General features: G+C 47.2%; 1 protein-coding gene across 3 annotated transcripts in view; it reads right to left on the reverse strand.

The window, feature by feature from the left end:
* Nucleotides 1-1,464: 1,464 nt before the first annotated feature.
* USP31 (ubiquitin specific peptidase 31) overlaps nt 1,465-22,889 on the reverse strand; it is a 35,832-nt gene continuing 14,407 nt past the window's right edge. The window contains exons 2-17 of one of the 3 annotated variants that reach the window (XM_076350760.1): nt 21,937-22,074; nt 21,350-21,438; nt 20,113-20,205; nt 18,817-18,952; nt 18,144-18,288; nt 17,180-17,363; nt 16,331-16,442; nt 15,626-15,720; nt 15,022-15,099; nt 14,398-14,527; nt 12,944-13,063; nt 12,542-12,767; nt 11,524-11,682; nt 10,650-10,802; nt 8,013-9,568; nt 1,465-1,548 (exon numbers count right to left, since the gene is read on the reverse strand). In XM_076350760.1, coding sequence (XP_076206875.1) covers nt 8,028-9,568; nt 10,650-10,802; nt 11,524-11,682; nt 12,542-12,767; nt 12,944-13,063; nt 14,398-14,527; nt 15,022-15,099; nt 15,626-15,720; nt 16,331-16,442; nt 17,180-17,363; nt 18,144-18,288; nt 18,817-18,952; nt 20,113-20,205; nt 21,350-21,438; nt 21,937-22,074 — 3,399 coding nt within the window. In that variant the 3' untranslated portion in view covers nt 1,465-1,548; nt 8,013-8,027. Of the gene's footprint in view, nt 9,569-10,649; nt 10,803-11,523; nt 11,683-12,541; nt 12,768-12,943; nt 13,064-14,397; nt 14,528-15,021; nt 15,100-15,625; nt 15,721-16,330; nt 16,443-17,179; nt 17,364-18,143; nt 18,289-18,816; nt 18,953-20,112; nt 20,206-21,349; nt 21,439-21,936; nt 22,075-22,889 lie in introns of all 3 variants that reach the window. The other 2 variants (XM_076350759.1, XM_076350761.1) reach the window with 2 other exon arrangements.

Genomic DNA, 22,889 nt, shown 5'->3' on the forward strand with positions numbered 1-22,889 from the left:
CCCTCCTGTTCTTCAGCTGAGGTGACACGCTGGATTGCTAAAGCATTTCGCACCCCATTTGCCCCCCAGACCAGAGCCCCAGCAGCCCAGCAGCTTTGGGGACAGTTGCCCAGCTGTGTCTGCAGCAGCCGCAGCTGGAGCAGCGCACCCAGCCGAGGGTGTCCCCTGCAGACAACGCAGCCACCCGTGTAGACAGACAGAGAGGTCCTCCCTTCAGCAGCCGGGAGCAACAGTCCGTCCTCCTCCCACCTCACTCCATCCTCCTCTTCCTCCTCGCTGGGCCGAGGTGAGGAGGTGGCAGGAGCAGTCCAACTGCATTCCCACCCAGCGGCCCACACTCTCCTCCACGGCCAGAGAGCCACCGCTGATCACCCTGTTAAATGAAAAACAATATTTAATTAGGACAGAGCTAGGGGAGTACACAATTAAACACTCTGTTACTATCGCTCTTGCACAGTTTAAGCCTCAGTTCAATAAAGAACCATTAAAAAAGGCTAATATTGAACCAAACCTCAAGCAGCAGAGCCGCATGCTGCATCACTAGAGCGGCCAGAGGACAAGGAGCAGGCTGGAGCACAGCCAGCACCAGCACTGCACATGAGATGGGGACATGGGGATGTTCCCTCCAGAGCCTTGCACCCGCCAGCAAGGGGAGTGCAGCCTTGGGACACAGGGCCAATGCAGATGGGAACCCGTGATCAGGTACCCATGGACAGAAAGGAGCCGGGGCAGCCGCAGCTTTCGAGCGGAGGCCTGAGCTTTCCGCAGGGCTTTAGGGGCAGAAGCAGAGAGGCTGAGCCCAGATGCGAGGCACGGCCGGGTGGGCAGGGGAGACCCCCACCTCTGCCTGGCCAGGTATAAGCCCCCGAACCCCAAAGAGGAGCCAGATTGCATCCGCCTGCCCATGGGGCTCACAGACCAAACTCACCAGCACAAAAAGGCTCCGTCCAGGTCCTGCACCCCATTCTTGGGATGTGCCAGCAGCAGGGACCCCGGCCAAGCAGCAGCAAGACCTGGGCTGCCGGTCTGTGGAGAGAGAAGCATCAGGGACACCACCGGGGAGTAAGGTAGGAGGCCATGTCTCCCCCTCCCCAGCACACAGGTCTACGCCCAAAAACAGGCCTCCAAGGTTTTTGTTTCCCAAGGGGAGCAGAGACGAGCCCTGTTCAGGATGCAGAGGGAAGTTACTAAGCCCTTGCCCCCCTCCCATGCCTGCGCAGGGAGGGGGCAGAGCCGCCACGGCTGGGTGGTTAGAGCCAGCACTGAAGCCCCCCACGGTTACCCCCCGCAGGCACCAACCCTGCCCCGAGAGACGCTCTCCTTCTGCAGCAGGAGAGCAGGCAGGGCAGCACAACCTGCCAGCGAGAGCAGGGAGCACGGCGAGGCTAGAGCAGCGGGGTGCGCAGCTGCCGACGCCTTGTCAGGCGATGATGCGGACCTGGAAAAACGCTCACTCAGGCAGGATGCCTAGTAATAAATTTATTGTATTTTCTTACATATTCCCCTTTTTGCACTTAATTCCAATTCCTCATATTCAAACTCTTCTTTCTGAAAGAAAATTATTTGTAACATAAAAATATAAATTCTGCATATTAAAAGTGCATACACCTTGAATAATAAAACATACAAATAAATAATAAAAGGCATTGACACAGTCTCATGCACTTGTCCTCAAATAATTTAAAATTTATGGTACAATGTTCAATCCCAAGTAAAGACAGCCTGCTTTCCAGATTACTGTACAGTTCAAAAACATTAAAATACAGAAGAGAATATCAAAGGTGTGGGCAAGCCCCACGTCCCAGTATCAGTGTACAGTGATGTGACATGCAGTTTTTAGAACTGTAGATATTCCAGTGTAAAATCTGACATTGTGTCCAGAAGAGAAACTGCATTTGCAACAGGACTTAAAATTCAATTTTAACCAATGGTGAGGCACAGTTGGTGAGCAAATCTGTACAAATTAATACTTGGAAGGCCACAAGAAAATAATCTAGCCACTTGTAGCCTGTATTCCCTTGTGTCACCCTACCCAAGGCAATGTAGCACCTAAAAATGGTTTCTTATTGCACTGCACAAATGCCATACAAACCTAACACTAACTTTCTTGCAACGCGTTTGTGGTGCAGGGCCTAGAGTGAAACGGAATTTGTGTTTACACTTAGTTTTAATCTGTGTCTTTTAAAAAACACTATTTGCAGATAAATTGAGTGCTATCGCCTTTAAAAAAATAGAAGATTCCCTAAACCTTTAGACCTAATATAGATATTGTACAAGTCTTCAGGTACTTTTATTTTACAAAATAAAGCTCCTAATAGTAAATGCTTTATGGTGCTTTTATTAAGAAAACCATGTAGTACTTTCATCTCACCACAGATTAAAACTAAATTTCAGTTCCCTCCACAGATAACATTAGATACCGCCAAATTATTTTGGATTAGTAGGCAAATGACAAAGATAAAAAAAAAACAGTAAAATTATTTGGAATGTAATTTCCAAATCCTCTCTGTGCCGGCTGACCAAGGGGGACGGGCACAGAGCCCGCGGGGGGAGCGGGGCCAAGAACCTGCCCGACGCCCAGCCGTGGCTCAGACCGGCTGCTCTGTGAAAACAAGGGTGCTGCGAGGTGGTTTCTCGCGGGGGCACAGCCAGGCAGCCCAGGAGGAATCCCGGGACCTACACCTCTTGCTAACCAAACGTGCTGCTCGTGAGACCTCGCCAACCTGCCAAGTCAGCCGCCTCGAGCAGGCGGCTGCCCGCTTTGCCCAGTACACCCCACGGGCTCCGACCCCGGCCGGCCCCACGCTGCCACCAGCCGCACCATGTGCGCAACCACCCCGGTGGGATCTGCAGTCCGACGGGAGCACGGCTCAGACAAGCAAACGCCACCACGGTTTTGGAGCACAAACGGGAAGCACAGCCACCCCTGCGGGCAGCTGGGGCCCAGCACGGCTCTTCCCGGGAAGGCAGGCAGAAGCCCCATTACTAGTACAGGCAGCACACTGGCAACTGGAAACTGCTCCCTTAGCACGGAAATTCAACAAAAACTCTTTTTTTGAGTGCTCGCATGGCTACAGGTGACTGCCTCTTCTCACAACATAGAACACGTCATTAAAGTTACATGGAAAATGGCAGGCTACATACAGAACACTGATCAGGTTTTCCCTGTTAAAAAAAAGAAAAAGCAATACAATACAGAAAACCAGTTTGTTCTCATTTCAACATTTCAGATCCCTTTGACGTTATGCTACACTCCAGCCTTGTCAGTAATGCAGAATTCTGCAAAGGAAAGAATCAAAGATGTGCAAACAAAGCAGGAACCCAGGGACATGCTCCTATGCGCTGACACGCAGCTGCACCAAGAAACAGAAATACAGACTCAAAGCAGTGCTCCAGAGTCGACCTAGCAGCTTCTGATACTGAAAGCACGGTCTATGGTTTGTATTAGATGCTTGCATAGTTAGTAAGTGCATGCGTTTGGGTACAGCGAGAGAACTGCCATGCAAAACTGCCTTTATTACTGAGAAAAAATGGTTGATCATGCTCAAGTTTCAGCTTTGGAAAGCAAACAACCCTGCAGCTAAGACAGATGAGGGCACTTGCAGTGGAATAAATGTACTGTAATTAAGCTGCTAATTTTCTATCCTAAGCATCTTTTTTTTTTATTTAGCCATATTTGATAAGTTTGAGAGGGTTAACAATTTATACACCCAAAGTGAGACACTTACAAGTTACAGAGAACTGCAGGCACCAAATTGTCTATCAAATGTGATTAATACAAATAAAAGGTGCCTCTTTAATACACGTCATTGAAAATGTGCTTATAATTTGTATACTACTAAACACTATCCAAAAGACGCAGCCCAAAAAGGGTAAAAATAATTTCTTTAGGTGACTCCAGCAGGAATCTAGCACTGGAATGAAGGCACTGCTTTCCTGCGCCCAGAGGGCTGATTCCAGGAACAGGAGCAAGTGTCAGACTAGAGATGTGATGTGAAATACAAGTTACACATGGCCGATGCAGGTGAGTTCAACCCAAAGTTGCTTGGAAACACACCATAAAACCCTTCAGAGGACTTGAAGCCTGCTTTCCCTTGGAGCTCGCACAGCTGTTTGAGAACAGGGACAGTGCTGGACCTCCCCCTTTCAAGGCATTTCTCACCAGCGTGAGGCTGCCCTGTAAACCTTTGCGTCCAGGCACCGTGGCTGTGCAAGACTGGCAAAGCAGACCCAGACAGCAGCCATTCTCATCCCACTCAGACACCCAGCCACAAGACCTCCAGGCCCCACGTGCCACCACCCAGGGGCAGGTGGAGATCCCTGGCCAGCGGTGACCTTCAGAAGATGGCAGAACCCACCTCCTCCACAGCCACAAATGCTTCTGAAGCCAAACATGAATTTTAAGGAAAAGAGGTGACCACATACAAGTGGCTGCTTCAGAACAGCCTCAAGCCTTCACTGCTCTAAGGATCAATACACAAAGCCAAGGTGGTGTGGCATCTAGGACTTGGAAGATCCCTCTCTGGTGTGTTCCCTAGTACCGTGCCACATCCTTACATCTGAACAACGCGATACACATGGACAGGAATTCCTACGCATGAAAGGGCTAAGAAATAAGTCTGCTTTAAAGCAAGGAGAGAAGGCTGATGTTGCTTTTCCCCAAATCACTTTAAGCAGGGCCTGCAATAACCTACATTCAGTTTTAGAAAGATTTACTCTACATCACTGATGGAGCCATGACTTTTAACATAAGCAACGAGGCCTGGTTTTCACTCACAATGAACATTGTTGTTTCCTGGACCCACACCCTTCAACCCTCTCCTGTGCAAGGAAGTTCACATACTAGTGGAAATCTGTGATACCGAAAAGCAGAGATGCAGAGTGGCAGCAAACAGCTGCTTTCCAAACTGCTTTGTTACAGAGTGGACCCAGCCACAGAACAGGGACTGCACTTTCCAGGTCCTGCACGGGCATGCTTTGCACGTTTTGCCTGGTGTGTGCCTTATATTCAACACGAACTACAGTGCACCCTTGTAAGTCAAAACATTTTGCCTGAGGACGCCCTAAGTCAAGCCCTCCTGAGCCAGAAGACACGCCACGTGCTGGCAGCCCACCACAGAAGAGCAGCATACCATCTCCTCTAAGACGAGGGCACTGTCAGTACAGCCTCTCCTGCCCACCCCATGCTCATTTGCGGAGCGAGGAGTCTGTGCACCAGAGCTGCTGTTTTCAGAGGGACAGGTAGGAAATCCAGTTTGGCAGCATGTGCAGAGTAGATAGTGCTGGAGCTGGCAGCAACTTCCATCAGGAATTACGGAGAATACACAGAAAAATAGCTAGATTACACATCATGGGATTGCAGAGGTTCAACTGCTTTTAACATCAGCTGCTGGAACACTTGGCACCAGGACCTTCCATTCCCATTTTGTCTAAATGGGAGCTCTAATGATCACTCTCATGCCCCAAATACAAACATGTTGAACTGGCATTCAGCTAAAATGCCAATTTGGACATGACTTCAGATTTCCTTCAGTCCAGGCATGCAATACAGGAGCAAAAACACCTCAAAAACCATACACCAGCTTCCAGTTTAAACTTCTTCAGTGAACTATGTCATGAAAAGAAAATGTCATTTGATAAAAATAACCTTGCACAAATATCCCATGGTAAAATGCACAGAAAACTAGGTTCTGTCTATTTTAAAAGATACCAAACCAAGTTTGCACTAGCTACCAGAAGTACATTCTTGCTAGAAGAGTTGTTACAAGAGAAGAGCCAACACAGTGCAAGACCTTAATACAGATAAAACCTTAAACAAATGCTTCAACATCAGCATTTCAGGGAGTAATTTAAGTACTACAATGTGAAGCAAGTCTTATCTGCTCTGCTGGATATAACAAAAAATAATCCAAGAATAATCCTAGTCATACATTTAAGAAGCAAGTAATGCAGTCTTTGCTTCTTGTTGCTGCAATAAATGAGACTGAAACAATACCTGGGAGAAGAAATGCATCAAGAAGATGGTCATGTTCAGGTTTAAAAACATAGTCCAGGGCACAGAGTCCAGCACATTGTAAAGACATGCAGGCTACTGGCATTGCTTCTGGGTTGCATGAAGGTAAGTACTGCAGAATGTCATCAGGACAGAACAAGGGTTATACTGCAGGTGGGCTCACCGTCACACTGACCAGAGCTCTGTAGCACCCCCAGCTCAGCTCCACACACACGCTGCCTTTTCTCCAAGGTGTCAGCTACCCCCAAAACACTTCTCTCCAAAGCTTGCTGCAGATGTGTGGTGAGCCGAGTACAAGAAGTGATCACGGAGCAGCACCATGCCCAGCAGACCTGGGGGCAAGGCTTCTTGCAGGGTTGTCAGCACATCAGCTCAAGAGTGGAGGTGGAAGAGACTAGCTCAGAGTCACTACTTGTTCAAGGGCTGTTTGTTACGGTGACAGAAAAGATGTACAAATAGGTCTGTCCGTAAGATAAGCCTGGAGAAGCTTTGCCAAACACGACTGTATGACAGGCAAAGACCTCATTCAGAAAACAAGCGTGCCCAGCACACTGCCAGCTGCTGCATGTCGTGACCTACACAGATTGCTGCTGTACATAAAGGATAAGCAGCACATTAATAAACACCCATGAAATTAAAAAAAAAAGATTACACCACATGTATATAAGAGGACTTGAGGAATCCACCTTTTAAGAGGAATCTTAAAGAACTTGAGGAATCTCCCCTGTAAGAAGGGCATGTAAACAAAGACGTCACTAGATGTAGTGTTTTAACCCTGATAGAGACTGTCATCCAAAGAAGAATGGGGATCGCTTCGCTGAGACATGTGGTAGCCAGACCCGCCGGGGAAGGTGACAAGCATGCCGAAGGGAGGAATGTAGCAGCACCCTGGAGAATGTGAAAACTGCTCCACGGTATTTTGGTACAGCCCCTCCAACCCGCACGAAGAGGCTTGTTCAAAGCATGCTCAGAGAAGGCAGAGAAGACAAGACAACACTTGACTTATCTAAACATTACTCCTATAAATAACGGATGCTATATTCACACCACTACAATTAAGCATCTGAGCACATTAGGAAACACTCCTTCTCAGGAGTTTGAACAGGGGTCCTAACAGCATCACTGCCATTCAGGTGCATGAAGACAGCTCTCCTACGGCACTGCAACCATCTCCCACCTAGCACTTTCACAGGTACGAGCTGGCAACCAGCTGCTGATTTCTTCTGTTGCTTAGTATAGTGTTTCAGAAGAAAGTAATTAAAGAGGACAGGGTAGAGGTCACCTTAGGTATGGACAGAGTAAAACTCTTCATAGACATAGCAACAAAAAATGCAGGTTATATTTCATAAAAAAATGAAACAAAACTTTCTGCTGTTGTAATGCAAAAACGAAATCTATTCCAGACACACATATGCACAGACACACGGGTACCTTTCTGTCCATCCACTAATGCTAGTCCCTCCTATACTGGCTGAGTATATACCTGAGAAACAACATTAGTGTTGAAATATTGCCCTTTAGAAAGCTTGAAAAATGGAGGGGAGCGGGGAGAGAGGGTTGAGAGAGAGCATAAAGAAGCGGCAGTCTCCCCTTTCCAGTTTCCTTCGCATCCTCCACAGCTCAGAACAAGGCCATACACCAGCGTGGACACAGCCTGCTCAGAACAAGACCAAAGGAATATCAGTTCACAGCTCTACAAAGCACACTAGTGTCAGTACAACTGGGTTTCAGATTTCAAACCCTGAATCTGAAGAAAGTTGTTGCATTTGCTATAAAGAGACTCCTGTACAAGTGCTATGGGACAGCTGCATTCATGTTCAACAACAACTCCAGCTAGACTACTTGCATCAGTGCTGGCTGCCTGTGGCTATTTGGTTTGATGGCAGAATAAAAAGGCGCTTTAACAACTTGCAGTTAACTTCTCCTCAAAACATACATTAGGCACATGAACAAAAAAACAAGAGCTCAGAATAAATTAGCTTCTCAGCAGAAAAGACACCTGGATTGCAGCATTTCACTGAGGTTCCAGAGAAGGCCGTACAGACACCTGCATGCTGGAAGGTAATTTTTTCAGCGGCTTGTCAGCAGACTGCTTGCCACTGGAAGGAGGAGACTGGACTCCGGGATCTAGCTGGGAAGACTTGGACTTGCGACTGGATAGCAGAGAATGTTTGTTGGGTGTGGCATCTTTTGGGACAAGTTTTTCTTTTGCGGTAATGTTGGCATTGGTTTGAGAGGCTGGTGGGACAACACCTTTCTCCGATTTGTCTTCCAGCACATTTTTACTGCCTGACTTGGAACTGCCACTCACTGTCTTTTTTGAGAGCATCGTTGTCTTTCCCAGATCTGCAGACCTCCGGGTCTCCTTCTGCCTTAAGGCTGATTTAAAGAAAGACAATCCTTTCTCTTCTGACTTGCTGTCCCTCTTCAAACCAGAACGCACACCAACATTTGGAGACCGCAGGTTGGCCATAGAGGAACTCCGCACATGCTTGCTGTCTACTGCCCTGCTGTCGCTCCTAGAGTGGCTTATCCGCGGGGAACTCGTTCTTGAACTGCTGGTAACGCTTGTTTTATCTGACCCCAGACTTATCTTAGAGCCCTCCCTGCTGAGGCTTCGGTCTGAAGTCCGGCTCTTCCCAGCAGAAGAGCCCTTAGTCAATGAGCCTGATGGGGTTTTCTTGGCAGCTGTGGAGGATGGAGAACCACCCGACTTTTGCTTCTGTTGAGCCGATGGGACAGCCACCTCAAGGGGCTTCGTGCTATGGTCCTTCCTAGCCTGAGTGGGAGCAGGAGACCCATGTCGCCCACTGGCCCTAGAGGAGTCCGTCTTACTTCTAGACCGGGAAACTTTCTGGGAACTCTTTAGTGGAGGAGAAGAGTGAGAGACTTTGGTCTCTTGGGTAGGTAAGACTGTCCTTCCCTTCCTCAAACTTTTGTCTGGCTCAGAAACTCCCTTGGAGCTGTGAACCTTCTTAGGGGTGCCATCTGCCTTCTCTGCAGCCAGCCCTGTCCCAATGGGGGCTTTCACCTCCTTGACTGGAGAGCTATCCACAGAATCACTCTGATCAACAAAGGCGATTTGATTGTTGTTATCGAAAGGGTCCAAAGCAGGGTGATTCCTGTCTGGCTGCACAGAGCTTTTACCATACCCATCTGAAAGATCTGAGCTAGATGTCCTTACAACAGACTCTTCCCTGAATGCCCCTTCCATGACAGCCAAGGGGGCTCTGCGAGCCGTCCTGTGCTCTCGCCGACTGCCATCACAGGGCTCCAAGTAGCTGCTAGAGAGATTCCTCAGGCTGCCGAAGCAAGAGGTGGAGACTTTATCATCAGCCGCCTCCCCGATCTTCTCCAGAGTGGAAGCAGAGGTATGTACAGGGGAATCTCCAGAGAAGCGCGATGGAGAGTTGGAGCGCAACTGCAGTTTTGCAGAAAGTGACCACGAGGGCCTGACACCATTTTCACTCACTGCCAGCGGGCTGGTGACAGAAGATCTAGATGACAAGCTCTGACGCTGGACGCTCCTTACAAAGGGACGAGTTGAAAATCCTCCTGCAGGGAAAGAAAGCGACATCCTCAGTATGAAAGCCAAGCCTGCAGTCGGTTTATCCCACCTATCCACAGACGCTATTTCCATATGCGAGTCAGACAGCCCACCTACACCAGATTGTGTACCTATCCCTTCATGCCTGCTGCAGGCACAGCTTCTTGCGTAAAAGCTGAATAAGGAACTCAACAACTGTTATTTGCTAGTGGTCACCCAGAAGTAACTCTCTCTGAAGCCTGTAATTGAAAATCCAGATTTTCTTCTCATCCCCAAACAGCGGGAGACCAAACACAGGTTTTGTACCTTGGAAGTCCGTGAAGCTAGCAATGAGTTCACCAACTATGATTATGCTGCCATAAATACATTTTTCTGTATGAAAGAATATTTTCCCGTACCACCCTGTAAAAGGCAAAGTAGGATTCCTACCTCTTTAGATAAAGCAATGTATTTGTATTTACAAACACAAAGTACAACAATAAGCATTTTAGAAATGCAACTACCACGGCTGGATCTGACAGCTAGATCACAACACTGCTGCAGGGACATCTCTATACCCGCTTCAAAATGCTCAGACTGACCCCTGAAGCTCCACATTTTCAAGAGTTATAAGGCACTATGTGGAGAAGCCAGGCAAAGCCAGGAACTGAACAGTTACTTGCACACACAAGTGAATTTGCGTATCTTCACACCTCCCTGGGAGCAGTCCTCTGCAGCATGGCAGCAGACAATGAGTACCTACACTAAGTTGTAGTGACATGTCAGCCACCCTGCAAAGGTGCTGCAGTGAAACCCAGAAAAAACACAAACGCAAGAAGTTCTTGATTGAGAGGTTTAGTTGATGGTATTTCCTTTCAAAGAAAGGATCCTTAAGGGTCCTGCCCTGCTCTTCTCCATCCCTTCACACCAGAGAAAAAGCTCACCTGTGCCAGAACCCATCTGCTCCTACTGACACAGGGCCTGCCTCCCCCAGCTGCTAGAGGAACTGTCCCCTTGTAACTACATATTTTGCAGCTACCTTAGTAGGGATCTTGTAACAGAAGAACTAGTGGCCCAATATCCCCCACACGCTGCAGTGTTGATACACACCATCATCTTCACTCCTTTCCCCGGTCAGCTCTACCGATTCTGAGAGCGAAGCCAGAGACGTGCGCCGCGATGACGCTGCCGAAGCAATGCTGGGCTGCTTGCTACCAGGAAGACGGCTGACCCAGTGCTCACAGAGCGAGGAGCTTGTGGAGCCTGCAAGGAATCAGGCACAGACATCAGGCCAGCAGCACACAGCTGCAGAACACGTGAAACCTTGGAAGGCTACTGAGAGTCAGGTACGTACTGCACTGGCTTCGACAGACACCTGGAGTCTGGAGCTGGCCCACACAGCCACAGCATCCAGATACTGCCAAGAGAATAAGTCTTTACTCTTATGAAATAGTTATGGTCGTAAGTGAAAGACAGAATTGCACTTGTTCCAGTATGCTGTGAATCAAAAGAATCAGTGCAGCACACAGGTAGAGGGCAGTCCTTGAGCTGCCACGAAAATGCAGTGCAAACCCTTTCCTTTCCAAAGCCAAGTGACCAAGCCTGTGTCTGCCCCCAGCTCACCCTGGATTCAACCAACACATTCAGCTGCTGGCTGCCTACTTGAGACCAACAGCACTGCTGGAGGGAATGAGCTAGTCACATTTTTATGTCATGGTTTTGACAAGGGCAGCTCTGAGCAGAACTACCCATGGGGGTGGAGGGGGATTCCCCCATTTCCACAGCCTCTTTGCCACAACTAGCCTTAACAGAAGAGGTGGGAGTTTCCCACAGCCTCTGATGCACAGCAGACTGAGACAAGCCTCGCTGAATTCTGGGACAGAGTGGGGGCTTAAGCAGAGCTGGGCAGAAAATTCTTCAGAAAGACAACCTATCCATGAAAGACAAACTACAACCACTCCTTGACAATGCCAGCGGGGCTTACCTGCCACAGAGCTGTTAGCAGACCACGACGGGATTGCTGTGCGTCTCTGGTAGAAAAGAATATAAGCTGTCTGCTTGCAGACTTCGTTTTCAGAAAGTTGCTGAACATCACTGTCATCAAAGCAGTACCACTGGCCATCAACGGAGTTTTTGCAATATGCTGAGAGAAAATACATTACTATTAGACTTTCCTCACTCCTGCTACTCAGGTTTGCTGTATGATAACTTAAACATGACCTTATCTGCTATGATGGACTCAGAAGAGAATGAAAGGAACAGATTTATTCATGCAACACATCCTCTTCCAGTCTGACTGGCAAGATGGGGGCCTGAGGCCACCAGAATACAATAAACAGCTCACATTTCAGGATTTTCTTTGTTCAACACTACTGCTCAGAACAGAACACCATTTGGGGTGGCTCCGTTCACTTCACGTTCTGTAACTTGTGGCAGTCTGCCTCCATCAGTGATTCTCCTTCTAACTGAGCCCACCCAGGACAACACAGCCCAGAGACGTACATCAGAGGGCAAAACCGGACACACACATTTTCTGGGCTGCTGCGTGAAGTCACACAGATCCTAAGAACCACCAAGCAACTTTGTCTATCTCTGGCTGCTCTGGGAGCTGCTGAAACAAGCAAAGAGGAGTTCATAAACTGGCTGTGCACATAGGCAATGTGCAAATACTTCCTATGTATAACAGCCTCTTGCAACTACAGAAGTTCTGCGTTGAGTGGCCAGAAGCATTTTTGAAACATGAAAGGCCAGTTACATTACTCTGAAGGAAAACAAAAAAAAGCAGAGAAAGAAACATACAGTAAGACATTTGGGGTCACCAGGCATTGTTCCATTCCTCACAGTCATAAAGGTTACCCCTCAGGTGTTACATAGCCCGCCCTTGTTAGTTGGATTAGGTCCTTTTGTCAAGAAAGATGAAGAAGTTATGGACACTCGATAGAAAAATATAACCGTTTTCTTTCTGAAAGGATCCAACGTACATAATATTGCAGGATACTTGCCTGTATAGTGTCCCCCTTGCATGGTGCCATGATGATTGCAGACAGCATACAGGTCATAGATATAGTCCTCAGGATCCCTTCCGAGACCATAAGGTCTCCTCCAGGGCGACCAGTGTGATGGCAGACTCCAGCTGCTCTGACTGCGTTTAACAACATGAGGAGTCATGTCCAAGCCACTCAGGGGGAATTTAACCATGTTTTGAAGTTTCATCCTTCGGTCTCCTTCCTGTGTAAACAGAGAATAGCGTGAGCTGCAGTGGCAGCAAGGCCACCACGCTTGGAGAAAACAAAAACCCAGGAGAGGAATGCATAGGGCAGAACAGCTGCTTCTGAAGAGGTGGTCTAGTCAGGTCACTCCCTGGCTGAGAAGCAGTCCTCCAGCATCACTGCAAACATCCTTACCTGTCTAAACCTTTTGAGATGTATGATGAGAACATCAGGTAAGGTCCAGAGGCTCAGTGTGATGCTACCCTGCTGCAGCTGCTTGCAGTGTGGGCATCGCCATGCGTCATCTGGGGCAAGCTACAAGGAAGAGGCATCAGTGGGTATGAGTTTCTAAATTCCAAGGCAGCTTTTACTACACCACTGTTCCTCTGCTGCCCCAGGCCCAGTGCAGACACTGACACCTGCACCCTATCTACCTCCAGCATTTATCAAGCTCATTGGAAATGCAGGGTTCCCAATGATGCTTTTCAAAATAGTGACAAGCAAAGAGACATGTGCGCCTCACGCAGAAGGCACTTCCCACTGCAAGACAGAATTTAGCTAGTGCTGCTGTGCTGAGAAGCTATTTGCACCTTATAAACCCCAATCCCTTTGAAGTGGGGAAGAAAAAACAAAGGCAAAAAGCAGACAGGCTTGGCAGCCTGAGTAAAAGTATTCTCACAAGAAAACTAGCAACAAAGAAAGAATCAGAATAGAAAGAAGACAGATGTGCTTCGAATTTCATCTCTGACACCTCGCTGCCCTCTAGAAATCCTCTTCCTCCCTATGTGCCAATGGCACAGACTTACAAACTGCAGAGATTTTCACTGTCCACCAAGGAGAATTTGTCTTTTCAAAGACACAAACACGACATGCACTTCCCTCCACAGCCCAGTGCTCAGAAAACTCAGAAGCCAGAGAGCTTTAAGCTGTCAAACAATTTTTCCCTCACCTCTGAAAGAAGCGACAAGAGAGGCTCCAAAATTATTAAAGTTCAATCACGGATCCGCAATCCACCTCTAGGACCATCCCTTTTTACAGCAGATTAGAGACCTCTGGCAAAGAAATGCAGATTGCTTATGTGTTCCAGGCAAGGGCCAGATCAGACCCATCTCTAGTCTGCCCTATGGCACATCATCTCTCCTGCCACTTCAACCTCCTCACACCATGAGCTGAGCTAAAGGAGAACAGCCACGCTTCTGGAGAACTCAGCTCGGCAGTCACTGCGCTGCCATTCAGGGGGTCCCATTCAGCGACGGTTGCCTTGAGCCAGCCCCAGTCCTGCTCAGGCTTGGAAACACACAATTGCTCCAAGACAGAGCAGTAAATTCCCATGAAGAAGCCACGCTGTTCTAACCCTTTATAACGTATGCCAGAAAAAGACATTGCTACTGCAGAACAGAGGAGTAAGTTCTCATATCAACATTTAGGAGGCAAAAAAACCAAAAGCAGTACCTCCCACAACTTCCTCCTCACTGCAGAGAAACTCTGTTAGGAGGACTGGTAACTAGTGTTGTGTTACAAATTTATTCTCCTGTCTCAACAAATCAGTGTTTGCAGAAAACAGCTACTCTGCTGAATGTGGGAGTTCAGGCAGCATGTGGACCAGCCAGACCTTCCGAGTCTTGGCTGCTATACAGTCTTGTCCCTACCTGTTCCTCTTTGGTGTACAGTTGGAAACACTGAGATAAAGTGCAGGTCTGAGGTTGATGATGAAGCTCTCTCTGCTGGCGGACGCTTTCGGAGTCTGGAATATACTCCTCTTCCGTATTCACAAACAAGCTGCATCAGGGAGACAACACATTTACCAACACATCCACCCGCTCCCCACGAGGAGCCATCCTAAAGGTACAAACAGCAGCTCTTTCCTGGATATGTCCCATTGCACACGAGCGAGAGCCGACTGGCAAGAGATCCCACCAGGGCAACACAACTGAACACAGGGGTAAACAGCTTCAGTGGGCACCCATTCCAGTTTCTCAGACAGAAAAAGCTACTCACTGCCCACAAACTTTCTCACACAAATATGATTTGTGGGGGAAGGAGCCACAGGCGAGACGCCTGCTCCATAATGCAAAACCCCGACTACAGAGAAAAGGACTCCAGCTCGGAGCAAGTCTAGTGCACCCAGCCCCAGTCTGTCCCCCAGGGCACAGGGTGGAGTTTCTGAGGGGTCTCGTGTTTGCCGAGGGGTGCACAATTCACACAGAGCCAAGCTGGCCACAAGCATCACTCTTAAGGTGAACACACTTTAAGGCTTTCTACTTCATACTTACTACTCTTTAGTTTCTTTGTCCCATTCTACCACTAATTTCACATGAGCAGTTCCCCCCTGTCCACATGACTTCAATGTCCTGGAGAGAGGAGCAGACCGAAGTTAGACCACCTTTCAATTTGAAGCCTACGTTATCTTTTACATGCATATAACTTCTCTCCACTAGCCCTTCATCCTTCCTCCACTCCCACACAGCTCAAGTATGCAAAGGAGTAAAAGGAATTCATACAGCAAAGAACATGGCAAAGCTGGCAAACTGCATTTACCTAACTACACTAATTCTGTAAATAAACATACATTTATTTACAGAACAGGCATCTACAAAAATTTCTAAATAATAACAGTCACTAAAAAAAAAAAATAAGTGGGGGAGTAATACTTTCATTCTCTTCTCCATTTCCAAGGAGGACGGACTCCAGATGGCATGACACACAACTGAGCAATCCTCACACAGCTTCTTGAGGACACTCAGTCCTTTCCCTGCTCCTCAGGCCTGTGAAGTCCATTCCCCACCATCCACACCAAGACTGTCCCTTTCTGTATGGCTACACACTGAGTTCCCAGCTGACAAACCTCTCCGCTCCTGAGAACGAGGGCTAACCCACCTTTCCACTGTTGGATGGCAGAGGGGTCGCTCCTCCTGAGGTAGCAAGTACGTGATGCCCACAACACTGACCACTCGCAAGCTGAATGGGCAAACCTGCAAGAGAGTAGAAGCCATCTCAGTGACTCAAACCCAACTTACCTATGTGCAAACCTGCTCTCAGCACCAGCTGACATGTACTTTATCCCAGAACGTGTGTTTTACATGAGAAAGCAAATGCACAAGGTCTCAAATATGCCTACGCCAAGCAGCTAACAGAGGGGTGAGGTACAGCAACTGAGGCTTTGTATCCAAGTCCTCCTCTACTGTGACCAAAGACACCCCTCTTCACCCCTCTGCTGTCAGAGGGAGTTCTCATCAGAAACACGCAATCACTAAGCAAACGTTTCAGCTTTCCTTTTAGGCAAGCACCACCAACCAGTGGATTTCCAGTGCAGACAGCAGCACTAAATATTTCTTGGGGGTAAGGAAGGAAGTGAAGCATGTAATTTCTTCACCTGATCAGTCTAATCTTACTTGTACCTTTCAGCAAATAGACAAAAGCACCAATGAGGTGGAATACCTTGGACATCATTGCACAAAGAAATATTGGGAAGCCATCAGTTCAGCATGTGCAGCATGTTTATCGCTCCAAGTAACTGGCTTCCCCTTTAGTTCATGTCACACAGAGCTGCAAGTCTCAAAACAGACAAACCATTTGACTCACCTGCATGCAGGCTGTAGGCCGCAGGAAATACTGCATCTTCTCCAGAATTTCCTTTTGCAGAATATCCCAAGCAATTGTTTTTTCCAAATGCAACACAAAGGGCAAGCCAAACCTACAGGAAGGAGTAGCATTTGAGGCAGCAATTAAAAGATTATTCTGTTCAGCAGTCCGATCCCCAAACTCTGACAGTGCCACTCTCCTCCTCACTCAGCACCTATGGAGCTCGGCATGCTTTGGATGAAACTTCCCAGAAACCAGGCATTTAAAAACTTGTCTCCAGAGGAGAGGTGCTTAACTTTGAGGAAACACTGTTATGGCCGCCCATGCAGAGGGCCCTTTTTAAAGGGCTGCAGCCCTGCTCTGTGCTCAAGCGGCTTGCTTCAGGCTGCAGAGCTTTGCAACCTGGCAGGGATAACTCTTCGTGAAACAAACTTCAGCAGCTGAGGTAGTTCTCAGTCCGCAGTTGGTACAAATGCCTTTGCCATGGTTGTTCCTCACTTCCCTCACCCGCTGTTTGCACTCCAATTAAAAGTTTCACACATCACAGGATCTGGTCAGATGTGCTTGCTGCTGTCTGAAACCAGATAGCTCTAGAGAGAGGTGGTATGTCCTTCCAACTGGTCTGCATTCACCGCTTTCCAGTAACACGGGACTATTTGAAGTCCACCAAAATTAGGAATATTTCGTTGCATTCATTAACATTTTTTGATCAACATGTTCTTTAGCACTTAATGCAAGCTAGGAATGCAAGCTGTCGCTCCTTCACCTTGTGTTTTCACTACGCGGTGAGTAAAACCCCAAGTCAATTAAGCAGCCAGAAGAGTAACTAACTGTGAAGCTGTCAGTCACCTTTTGCTCTGCTGTCCAGTGCACGCTCTGTTACACACCAGCAAGACAATCTTGTCATTTGCTACTGGTTTAGTAGAGGACTGTTCCAGTTTTCCAGACTTCACTGTTCCTTGAGAGTAAGATATTGTTCGGGAGTGCTCAGTGCCACATTTCAAGTTATTCAGGTTATTGTTCACATGTATTCCTGAAAAATTAGGAGAAAGGAAACATTTTGTTATGTCATTTGCCTTTAGTGCCCTGATGCCCCCCTCAAGAAACTCTTTTGGCTGCAGCGGAGCGGGTCAGTATGGAACAAAGACCATTTTTATTACTTGTATGAAGGCTTCAAAGAGCAATTACTTTTCATAGTGACTATTTCTTTACAGAAAGAAATTATATGCAAGTGCTCACCTAACTGATTTTTCACAGTAATTTCTACAAGTACTCATATCTTTGCCCGCAAGAAAAGCTAAAGTGACAGAAACCCTACTTATTACTTCCAATAATAAAATTTGCCTTTGATTACGCTCTGTCTACCCAGGATGCAATTATTCCCTTTCACTGAGAGGGAGATGCAGAGAAGCTGAGTTTTTTCAGCTTTGAAAGAGAAAGCGTTTGTTCATTCCTCAGACTGTTTATTCATCACTGGCAATCTGATTTTAAATAACACATTTTCAGTGGCTTCATCTGGTCCCTAGCAGATCTTTAAATTAAGCCTGACAATAGATTTCACATTAAGCCAGCCTGGCCTGCAAAATCAGCCCCAGGAAGAGCAAGAAAGGAGTATACATCGCTTCTTGATAACCTCCCGGCTGACAACACCATTAAGTCTGCTGGAACGAGTCTGGACAAAGTCAGAGTTGAAATCAATACACCAGAACATTAACTGCTTGTGGGACTTTTATTCTCCAGTATATCCTTTTCCAAAACAAGCCTCCCTCACCTAGTCACCTGAGGTGGGCATTAAGCGGAGTTATCGACTTACCTCTCTGACTAAGGATACCCTCAGGCCTAAATATCTCTGGGGTCTCAAAGGCAAAAATGCAGTCGCTTTCATGAATGGTGTCCAGGTCATCAGTATCGCAGAAGGAACGATGAAACCCATCATAGTACATCTCCGTCAGCACAATCTGGAGTCAGCAAAAGCAAACCAGAACCCATTAAACCATCCATGCCTGGTCCACCTGAGCTGCCCCATCTCTCGACCAGGACATTCTCCTGCTACAAGAGGACATTCCTCAAAACATCCTGGCATCAGCCAGGAGCAAGGAAGAGGGAAAACAACTGCCATAAAGGAGAAGCTGGGGTAAAGGCACTATGTGAAGAGGTTTTGGTGGGATCCGACAGCTTTCTTGAAGCTCTTCCCTACAGAGGAGTCCCTCATAGGTGCCCAATGGTTCCCCCACTGCCAGCATGCACAAATCACCAGGTGATCAGGCAGAAGGTCTGCACACTCCACAGATGGCTATCCCAACATCACTAGGTTTCAAAAAGTCAATGCACAGAGAAAAGCATGATCCAGATCATCACCACTCTGCTTCCCCCATTTAATCATGGGCAGCGTATTTCAATTCCTACATATCCAAGATGGGATGAAAGCCTCCGCGCTCCCTCCCACTGAAGGCAGGGCACACGGGGTGACGAGACCAGCCTGTTACCTGCTCTGTGGGTATCTTGGTCTCTGAGGAGACAGCTTCCCGCAGCCTGGCCACCGTTCCAGAGATGGGCACTGCCACCCCGATCCGCATGCAGTGAGAGCACTTCCCCTGGTACACCACGGTGACGTAGAGCGGCCTGAGGAGAGCACGGGAGGCACTGCTGGGGCTGGGCTGAGCGTTTCCTGGCAGTATCTTGAACAGAGTCAGCCCAACCTGGGTGCATCCAGGCTGCCCATAAGCTACAGGGCCATCTCGGCAGTCCGGATCCACCTCACACTGGAGTTACGCTCGGCCAAAGACTCCTTTCTTACTACACGGACTGGTGTTACTTGTTCCCACAAGCAGAAAGTCTTCTCAAAAAAGCCCCACAGAGTTAAAAATAAAACTCTCTGTTACAAGGCAATCGTAATTTTCCAACAAGGATCCTGTAATGCAGCTTAGGACAGTCCGAGGCAGCACCTTAAAGCACCACTCAGAGAGCTGCTGCTGGGAACAGCTGCTCCAGGCTGTCTCTCAACACTCAATCCTGCCTCCACCAGCAACCAGAAGTACTACCTCGGGAAGAGAAGAGTGGGGCAGCTAGCCTACCAGGGACACCTTCCCTGGAAAACCCATTCAGCCTCCACTTGGTGGTGGAGCAGGGACTTCTGAACCAAATGTGACATCATCATATTTAATAAGTTCTTTCATTACTTTATTCCATTGCTTCTTGAACCCATACAAGTTTTCTGCATCCAAAACATCAGGTGAAGGAGTTGCTTATTTATACAACGGGTAGTTTTGCTGCACATCTCTTTCTTCACTCTGAACTTTTACCTGGATTTTTTTCCTCCCTGGAGCTTTTTTCTTTTTTTGAAAGACAACTGTTGCCAATAAAGCAAAACATTTTGCAGGAAAGCTTTTAACTTCACTTTTTGAAATTGGAGTGATCAGTGAGACTGTTCTAAAGAAAGTAAAAAAGTGTTTCATCCTTTTCCCCTTTTTAATTTTAAAATGCTATAAATTAAGTCAAAAGCAAAATATTTTGGTTACCTGAATCAAATATATTTTTTTCTCCCAAAAATTAATTCTATAGGAAGTTAAGGGTGGGGGCGAGGGGCCATTCTGAAAGAAGTAAAAGACTCAATTTTCCAATTTACCTGCAATGCAAAAAATTTAAGCCCCATATGGTCCTATCTATCTTTTTTAAAGACTTACCGGAGAGATTTTGCTGACATCTCTCTTCCTTCTGTAGCAAATTAAACAACACTATCTGCATGGAAAACAGCCAACGTTAAGTTCAAGACAGTTACATACCGTGTATGAGGCAAAGGAATCGGCAGAGAGATGCAGAGAAAAGGGTCAAAGGTGTTACTCTGCTTCTGGCAATGAGGGCACGTCAGAGAGGACCTAGTACAAATATCAATAATAGGACAGAGTTATACCTCATTTCATCAGGCATGGATAATTCATCAAGTCACAAATAACAGCCTTCGCATGTCAACCTGGCTGCCCCTTTCTACTGTTCTTTCTCCATACAGAGCGGCTCTGCACGGAGGCTGTATAGACAGAGCTGCTGTAAATGATGGACTCCTGATTTCTAGATCCTTTTAAAGTAATTAGTCTCAAAGTTCATTACAGGGCATGCCAGGAAAAGACTTCACTCCAGTCACTGAATTTCTCTTTTAATAAACATCACTGCAAAATTAATAATTCACCAACAGTAGCTCCAACATGGAAGACCTGGAAGGATTTTCTCTTTGAAGAGAAGGGAATTGACGGGAGAGGGATGGCAACAGTCAGCACTGCAGGTGTACAGATCTCTCTTACTCAAAGGGAGAAACTCCAGACAATACATCTCTCACATTCAGAATTAACCTGCACCTTCCACCGGCTTCGTGTTTTATACCAGGCTTAAGACTTCTCCTTTGCAAAGGAAGCCTTGGCAATTATCAGGGAGAAAGCCCAGCAATTAAAATTCTTATAGCAGCACAGATACAAGCCATCGAGGAGCACTGGAAATTAGGTTGTTTTCTTGTATTAGTTCTGAAATTAGAAAGCTCCCTTCCCAAAAGTATGGGAAACTCATGGGAAAACCCCGAAGGGACAGTGAAAGATTCAGCTCAGAACTCTCGAGTGCCAGATAACAGGAACTCTACAGGACATCTGGGATCTGTAACTCCCCAGCAGCCTCCAGGCACCTCCAGGTCTTGCCACAGGCTCTTGCCTCTGAACAGCCAGGGTAAGCCTCACAGCACTGAGTCATCCTGAGTCTTTGCTCCATTGAGCACTGACTTGCTTTCAGGATGCGTGAGGGCAGGTGAAGAGGTGGTACATACTGTAGATTTTCACAGAATATACCAAATTAGAAGTAGTGAAACTCTTTCTCCTCCAGAGCAAGATCCTAGTTCAGATTTCATTCAACAGGAGTTCAGAAACAGCTGTTAACACAATGACACCAGTCTCAACTGTACTGGGAGCTAGCATCAGGGTAGAATTATACTGGGGTCACCAATACATACAATAATGCCTCAAAATTTACAAAATATCATACCTGTACTGGGCTTGAAAGAGTTCCTGCACAAAAGTACTACTGATTGGAAAGGCTGGTCCCTCGAGCAGCACGTCATCCTCCAGCGGTGGCTAAAAGAGAAGAATAAACCCTAGAAGCACATCCAAGCGTGGAGGTGCAGCACATTAGATGGCTCCAGTACTCTTTGTCAAATTTGTGCCCTCCTTGCCCAAAACCACCAGAAAAATGTCACAAAATTTTTAACCAAGTGCGCTCTGCTCACATGGGTAGTTATGCAGGAATGTGAGGTAGCTAGGGCAGCCCGAGGAAAGGCAGGGATCTCACACCAGATGATGTGTCTGGCAGTCCCTCCCCTGTAACACCTCCCAGCTCTGGCAGAGCGGTATGCGACCATTCACAAACGGTTGTATTGGGGAGCACTTGCCAGGGATTAGTGAAACAGTTAGTTACATTCACAGGGCCAGAAACAAACAGTATTTTAACCCAAGCTTTTGTTCCATACAAGTTATCAGAGCTGAGAAGCCAACACATAGATCTAATTTAAAAAGACAGACCGTATGCAAAGTTGCAGCTACTCTCCCACGTTGGCTCCCAGCAAAATCCCTTACCTTGAGTGGAGGCATGCCGCTGTAATTCACTGCATTGTTCAGATCTTCATGGACTCTGTCTAGAAGCCAAAGCAGGAACTCCTGCGCATCGTGCTGGGCATTCCCGCGGTACTGCATAGCGTTCTTGGACACAATGTTCTGCAGAGAGACAGAGATGGCGTACAGCAAAAGCACAAGAATCAAGCTCTTCCCTTTACCAAGCCCTCACAATCAGACAGGCACAGTTAACAGTGCACTCAAAACAGGGACTGCGGACAGCTCTGGATGGTGCACTGCCTTCCCACACCACCTGGGGACAGGCCAGGACCTACCATCGTGTGTGGGACCCTCCACACAACTTGAGTTAAAGAAGCCGCTGATGCCTTGCTGGGCAGAGAAACTGCCACCTGCTCTGAGAACAGACCAGACGGGTTATGGCAGTGGTTACAGAGGAGCTACATCATTGTTTAAAAAGAAACGTTTATAGCAAACTTGGGACTCAATTACATGAGATGAGCACCAAAACGATCAACCTACAACATTTTCACACAGGTCAAGAGCAAGGCAAGCTCACTTCAATCCACTGACAATGAGAAGCAGTATTTCCCATGCTAACACAGAGCAAAGGGTATTTTTAGTCCTACCTATCCACGTACCACAGGGTCTGAAACTGTTCATTTCCTAAAATATATTTGTTTAAGCTGAAGCAAAACAAGTATTTAGTCTCCTAATGTCCACTCACCCTGTCTAGCTCATTCCTGCTTTGGTGAGATTTCCCAAAACCTAGATGCAGATGCTCAGTGCTAATACAGGTATCCAATTCCAGGAATCAGCCAAAATCAGTACATCAAAGCTGCAGATGCTTCTACAAACTGATCATCCCAATAATATGCAGGTAGAGCAAACTTACTTTGCATCACTCTCTTAAGCACATAAGCACTACAGTCACCGTGTAATTTTCTCCACTAGCTATC

Source organism: Aptenodytes patagonicus, chromosome 13 (genome assembly GCF_965638725.1).
Source record: "Aptenodytes patagonicus chromosome 13, bAptPat1.pri.cur, whole genome shotgun sequence".
NCBI lineage: Eukaryota > Metazoa > Chordata > Aves > Sphenisciformes > Spheniscidae > Aptenodytes > Aptenodytes patagonicus.